Source organism: Miniopterus natalensis, chromosome 4, assembly GCF_054644295.1.
Source record: "Miniopterus natalensis isolate mMinNat1 chromosome 4, mMinNat1.hap1, whole genome shotgun sequence".
Taxonomy (NCBI): domain Eukaryota; kingdom Metazoa; phylum Chordata; class Mammalia; order Chiroptera; family Miniopteridae; genus Miniopterus; species Miniopterus natalensis.
Window position 1 is genome coordinate 62,342,571 of NC_142084.1, and position 7,253 is coordinate 62,349,823.

The 7,253-nt window shown below is 49.9% G+C and overlaps 1 protein-coding gene across 1 annotated transcript; it reads right to left on the reverse strand.

Moving 5' to 3' along the window:
* Positions 1 to 683: 683 nt before the first annotated feature.
* RPS15 (ribosomal protein S15) lies at positions 684 to 2,976 on the reverse strand. The gene is made up of 4 exons (XM_016209690.2): positions 2,915 to 2,976; positions 2,444 to 2,529; positions 910 to 1,144; positions 684 to 823 (listed from the first exon to the last, which is right to left on the reverse strand). The coding sequence occupies exons 1-4, from the start codon at positions 2,915 to 2,917 to the stop codon at positions 710 to 712; spliced, it is 438 nt and encodes a 145-aa protein (XP_016065176.1). The 5' UTR covers positions 2,918 to 2,976; the 3' UTR covers positions 684 to 709.
* Positions 2,977 to 7,253: the final 4,277 nt, after the last annotated feature.

Below are 7,253 nucleotides of genomic sequence, written 5' to 3' on the forward strand. Positions count from 1 at the left end.
GGCGGTCTGTGACAGACACCCTGGTGTGTCCTGGGGAAGGTTTAACCTAATGCCTGTGGCCCCACACCAGGGTCCTGGGGCCACTGTGCAAAGCTTTCAGATGCCAATTAGAAACATCATATCCAAAAACGGACAGATATAGGCAACATGTTGAGGATAAAGAACACTGAGAAAAGTTGAGCAGGTGTATAAATTGGACGGAGGGGGAAGAGGTCAGGTCATTAGAAGGCTCTTCCTGTTCATGTGCTTGACAGTAGGAACCCAATCCATGCCTAGGGAACTTGGGATGGGTCCGGGAAGGGGATGGGGGCCTGAGGGGAGATGCTACACTCAGGCCAGCAGTGGCCACCTCTATAGGCTAAAGTGCACCCAGAGATGCCAGGTGTTCAAACCTGCAGATCTTGGTTTGGAGGATCAAGAAGCAGAGGCACAGGGAAGACAGCATAGGACCCTGAACATCCCCAGACCTGTCACAGGAGCCCCCAACCCACCATCAGTGTGGCTGTCACCATATATATAGTAGGAAACCCAGGGACACTCACTACCCAAAAAGGGGAACACACTACACAAAGCATGCAAGACCCGAACCTTCAAGTATTGTGCCCAGATCCAGTCCCCTTTGCTGGGTGGTTGACACACTGCCCAGAGCCCCAGACATTTGGAAGAATGTGTTGCACTCGGGCTTAGGTTAAATCTGTGCTTTTATTAGCTACTTCAGAGGGATGAAGCGGGAGGAGTGGGTGGCTCCAATGCCAGGCCGGCCGTGCTTCACCGGCTTGTAGGTGATGGAGAATTCACCCAAGTAGTGGCCAATCATCTCAGGCTGTAGGAGGTGAAGAATGGACCAGTGTTAGATGACCATGGGCAGACAGGCCCACACCCGCCCAGACAATGCAGCCCCGTACACACCTTGATTTCCACCTGGTTGAAGGTCTTGCCATTGTATACGCCCACCATGCTGCCCACCATCTCGGGCAGGATGATCATGTCCCGCAGGTGTGTCTTCACCACTTCTGGCTTCTCCATGGGCGGCGCCTCCTTCTTGGCCTTACGCAGACGCTTCAGCAGTGAGTGCTGCTTCCTCCGCAGGCCCCGGTTGAGCCGCCGCCGCTGCCTGGCACTATACAGCTGCATCAGCTGCTCACTGGGGAACAGGCAGGGTAGAATGCGTGGCCTAAGCCCTGGCAGAGACCCCCACCCTTCACCCACTAACACTGATGCTCCCTGTAGTGCCCAAAAACAATGTTCACGGCCCAGCCAAATATTCAAGATGAACCCTGCAAATTCGACAACCTCCACACTGCTCTCTAGAAATGAGGAAACCGAGGCAGAAGGACAGGCAGCTCAGGTAAGGTGGCACAGCTGGAACTTCGTGGGCAAAAGACTGTGCTCCTAAAGGCCTCAAGCACCCAGGAGAACAGCCAAGCCTGAGAAACTCTGAGCCTGCTCTGTGTTCCCAGGAAGCTGGATCCTCCACTCCTAGCCCCTGGCACACTTTCGGGAGATCCAGGGTCCCTGGCTGTCAGCAAGCCTCCCTCCCAGACCTGCACCCACCCTGACCTTGGGGGCAATTTTAAGAAGCACAAGTCTGCCCAGCCGGGCGTGGCTCAGCGGTTGAGAGTCAACCTGGGATCCAGGCGATCGGGGTTCGATTCCCGTCAGGGCACATGCCCGGGTTGTGGGCTCCATCAATGACTCTCTCATCATTGATGTTTCTATCTCTCTCTCTCTCCCTCTCCTTTCCTCTCTCTGAAATCAATAAAGATATATTAAAAAAAAAAAAAAAAAGCACAAGTCTGACCGTGACCACTCTGCCTAGAAACTTCCAGCTTAAACCAAATCTTAGACCTCCCGTCGCAAACTCTCGCCCATGTGCCAATCCCCTGCCCCATATCTGACCCTTACAAGGCTTGTGAGCTACAGACACCTGGGTTTTCAAGTGGATGGGAAGATGACAAACAGGACACATTTAAGTTCTATTACATGGATGGACCTCGAGAATATTAGGCTAAGTGAAATAAACCAGTCAGAAAAAGCTAAGAACCATATGATTTCACTCATGTGGGACATAAAAACTGAAACTCATGGACACAAAAAGCAGTGTGGTGGTTGCCAGAGGGAAGGGGAAGGGGTGAAGAGAGTCCTAATACATGGTGATGGGAGATTTGCCCTTGGGTGGTGGGCAAACAGTGCAATATACAGATCTTGTAACAAAAACCCACACCTGAAACCTGTATGTTCAAATTAGCTACTGTCACCCCAATAAATTTAATAAAGTAAAAAAATAAGACAAAAATAAAGTTCTACTAATGTCAAACCTCAGCGCCCGCAGCTCATCCGTCTACACTGGATCTAAGGCCGCGTCGGCAAGTCAGGCTGCAGCCCCCAGCCCCCCGGGACCCCGTCCCGCCGCCACCCCTCCCCTGGTCCGGCCAACCCTTACTAAGACATGTCAAGCAGCTGATCGAGATCCACGCCGCGGTAGGTGAACTTGCGAAAGGTCCGCTTCTTCTTCTGCTCCACTTCCGCCTGTGCTGACAGGAGACGATGGTGAGCGGGAGCCCGAGATCCACCTCCCACCCCCACGGCTACAGGAGGGTCACCAAAGGTCCTGCCTAAAAACGCGCGGCGCCTCCGGTAAAGAAGTCGGTGGGGACACACCACTTCGGGCACGTCCCAGGGCAGCACGCGCAGCTTCAGGAATTAGGCTGGGACTTGAGAGAGTGTACAGGACTCTCCTGCCCCGGGTGGTCGCGAACCCACCCGGCCGAGCTCGCGCCCCCACATCCGGCGGCTCCGAAGGCCTGGAGGAAGCAGTCTCAGCTGCGCGGCCCGACCCTGGCCTCCTAGGTGCGGCCAGATCCCGGATGCCGCCGGATACGTTCAGATAAATAAGCAAAGAACCAACACCTACCATCTTGCCTATTCTTCAGAAAGGATAACGCACTCTGCGTCTGCGCAATTATCACGCGCTGGCCCATGTGCTCCGCCCCTCGGCCTGAACGCGCAAGCGCTTCAGCTCTCCCGAAGGAGGATGTGCGCCCTCTGCTGTTCGGAGGGTAGAGCGCAGGCTAGGACGGCAAAAGGTTTTGTTAGCTTGGACCCCACCCCCAGGTTGGGGGCTGCAGTCTAGAGTTTGGGGCTTCTTCTTCAACGTCGCTGCCCCTTTCAAGCCTCATGTTTGTGCTCTATACTCTCCATTAATGGAACCCATCTAACAAGTGTTTATGGAGTACCTACTGTTTGCAGTCAGTGCTGTCTGGTTAGAGTCCAGAGTTCCACGATGCTACTGTTGTAATTGGCTTGTTATTAATAAAAGGAAAGGAGCAAAGTGAAGGCCAAATATAGGCATGTCACTTGGGCAGCTTCACCAGGAAACTAAAGCTTTACACTCTCCAGAAAGCCGCTGAAGATTCCTGGGGGAAGGAACTGTACAGGGAGGAGAACAGACACATGCGCAGTAAAGTTGGGGTGATGTTGGGAAGGTACTTGACTGTCAGTCACACCTGGGAACAGGTCACTGGTCAGAATGTGCATGACCATTGCAAGGGCGTGAAATTGGGATACTTAGTTCCCTAAAGAAAAGAGTTCATTCTTGTGCTCTTGGTTCCTCTTATGCTTTTGGGACTCATTTCTCCTGAGGTGCTCTCCTGCATTTTCCCACATACAATGGACTAATGGACCGCAACTAGCCTGATGCTGAACTGGACCCGGCTGCAACATGGAGCAACAACTCTCAGAAAATTCTTTTTCTCAAGATATTGTAAGGACCCCACCCCCAGCACCCAGTGGGGCAGAGGACACCCCAATTTCTCCAATAATAGAGCTGTTGTTGCAGAGTAGGAGGTAGTTCCTGTAAGGGACAAGGTAATACAGATATTAGAGCCAGGAGGAAAATCCAGGAGGGGTGAGACACTGGCTTCTAACATGGTTAGGAAAAGGCATCCCTGAACCAGCCAGCTTTTTTTTTTTTTTTTTTTTTAATCCTCACCCAAGGATATTTTTTCCATTGCTTTTCAGAGAGAGTGAAGGGGGAGAGAGAGAGAAGAAAAAAACAAAACACATCAATGTGAGAGAGACACATGGATTGGTTGCTTCCCACACAGGCCCCAACTGGGATAGAGCCTGAAACCAAGGTACGTGCCCTTGGCCAGAATTGAACCCAGGACCCTTCAGTTTGTGGGCTGGTGCTCTTACCATTGAGCCAAACAGGCTAGGCCAGTTGGCCTTTACTGGACAAAATTATATAAGTAACAACTATACAACAATGCATTGCTAGGTTTGCAACATAAATAGATGTGGTAAGTATAAGAGTAATAGCAAAAAAGGAACAAGGGACTAGGCTATATAGGAATACTTTTTTTAATTGACTTGAGAGAGAGAGAGAGAGAGAAACATTGATTTGTTGTTCCACTTACTTATGCATTCGCATTCACTGGTTGATTCCTGTATGCGCCCTGACTGGGGATCAAACCTGCAATCTTGGCATATTGGGATGATACTCTAACCAACTGAGTTACCAGGCCAGGGTAGGAATTCTGTTTCTATATTCACTAGAATTAAGTTAATGACCATCTAAAGGTGATTCTGGTATATTAAGATGTATATGGTACCATATGACCCAGTAATCCCATTTCTGGGTGTGTACCCCAAAGAATTGAAAGCAGTGATTTGACCATATTTACACATCCATGTTTAGAACAGCACGATTCACAATGGTCAAGAGGTGAAAGCAACCCAAGTGTCCATGAACGGATGAATGCATAAGCAAAATGTGGTACAGCCACACACTGGAATACTATTCAGCCTTTAAAAGGAAGGAAACTCTGACACCTGCTACAACGTGGGTGAACCTTGAAGACATTATGCTCTGATAAGCCAGACACAAAAGGACAAATACTGTGTGATTCCACTTATAGGAAGTCCCTAGAGGAGTCAGATTCATAGAAAAAGAAAGCAGAATGGTGGGAGCCAGAGCTGGGGAGGGTGGTGAGGAGTTAGGGTTTTGTTTTGTTTGTTTTTTATCCTCACCTGAAGATATGTTTTTCATTGATTTTAGAGAGATAGAAAGGGGGAAAGTCCCGTATGCACCCCAACCTGGGATCAAACCCACAACCTAGACATGTGTCCTGACTGGTAATCAAACCTGTGACCCTTTGGAACACAGGATGAAGCTCCAACCACTGAGCCACTCCGACCAGGGTGAGGAGTTAGTGTTTAATGGGGACAGAATTTCAGTTTGGGAAAATGAGAAAGTCCTGGAGATGGATGGTAGGAATGGTTGCACAACAATGTGAAGGTACTTAACGCCACTGAGCTGTGCCTTGAAAAGTGATTAAAAATGGCAAATCTTATGTGCATTTTGCTACAATAAAAAAACAACCAAACGTATGTACATGGTAAGCTCTTAGAGGACCCACTAAGAAAATCACCCCCAAAATATAATGAAAATGTCAGTAAAGAGACTAAAATGCTACACTAGAAAATACTCATTGACTGCAAAAGAAAGAACTAAGAGGCACAAAAAGACAAAAAGAACATGTAACTAAGAAAACAAAGTGAAATGGCACAGGACAGCCCAAGCATATCAGTAATATAAATGTGAATTCATTGAGGAGGCAACCAGCCCTGCTGGGAGGGGACATCTTCCTGGAAGAGGCAGCAGGTGTGCAAAGGTCCTGGGAGAGATGACCTGGGTTCTGCTAAGGCAAGAGAAGCCAGTGCCACTGATTGAGCCTTCAGTTCCCTCCTGGCCTCCAGTCCAGTTTGTTAGGTAGGGTTTGGCTGACACCAGTAGCTTTGGGGGGAGCTGGGTTCGCCAGGAGGAAAGGGAAGTCTCCAAGGAAGCCGAGAACCTCTTTAGCCATTTCCACAATACTGGAAAGAGTCAATTAAACTCTACCCAAACGGGGTAATGTCCCTCCCTGTCCTCAAGGGACTAGTACATCATTTGGAGCCACAAGATGCATTCTTTAGGGTGCGAAGGGTATGACAGGGGCTTCTGAGATCCCTGGCTGGCTGGAAATCCCTGTTTGCACAATGCCCTTTGCCAGGGACCTTAATTTTGCCAATTAATTTCACTAATAAAAGGAGCTAAGGTTTGCCCAGCCAGTGTAGCTCAGCAGTTGAGCATTGATACCTATGATCCAGGAGATCCCCATTCAATTCCCTGTCAGTGTACATGCCTGGGTTGTGGGCTCGATCCCCAGTGGGGGGTGTGCAGAAGGCAGCCGATCAATAACTCTCTCATCATTGGTGTTTTCTATCTCTCTCCCTCTCGCTCCCTCTGAAATAAAGACATATTTAAAAAATATAAAAAAGGAGCTAAGGTTTAATTCTGTGTTGATCATGGTGTGATCCTGCTCTTGCTTCTTTTGTAAACCTGGGTGGCAGCAGCTCTAGAGAGAACAGGGAAGGCTGCCACCCAGAGGGGCATTTTGGGGATCACAATGAAGGTGCCTGGGCCATTGGTACCGGGGGGGGGGGGTTGTGGCTGTTCTATTCATTAGTTTATCTGAAGCCTGGCACATTGGAGGCATCGAATCCATTTTGGATGAATCAGTTTCTTTTTATGTTTTACAATCTTGATTATGGTCTTTAGAATGACAAAATAAGGGCCCCCAATGACATCCCTTGAGACCATGTCAGACTCCTGACCTCTAGAACTCTGAAAGAATAAACATGTCTTGTTTTAAGCCAGTTTGTGGCAATTGGTCAGAGCAGCCACAGGGGACCCACACACCCTAGAACAACTGGTCACAGCTCTTTCCCAGAGGCCAGACTCCCGGGACCCAGGAGCCCTTCCTTACCTCTCAGAGAAGCCAGACCAGCCTCAGCCAAGGGAGTCCTGCATGCAAGCTCTGACTCACCTCTCTTCTCAGGGCTGCAAATAGGGGCTTCATGGAATGTCAAAGCCCTGGGCATCTGGGGTGGGGGGCCGTCAAGAAATTGGAGTCCAAAATATCAGAGGCTGTAAGGACTCTGCCTGCCAGACCCATGTGTCCAATAGGAGGGGACAGCCCCTGTGGGGTGTCAGATCCCATTCCACCTTCCTGGCCCCAGGGCTCCTGATCCCCCTTTGCCTCCTACCCCCCACTCCCACCCATCTCTAGAATCTACACGGACTTGAGCCCAAGCGCCAGGAGCAAGCTGCCCTATTCCCTGGCTCAGCCCTGCCTCTTGGGCCCTCATAAGTGCCCCAGCCACCATGCTTCATCCCAGGGCCCTGACTGAATGTCCTGATGCCCACATCA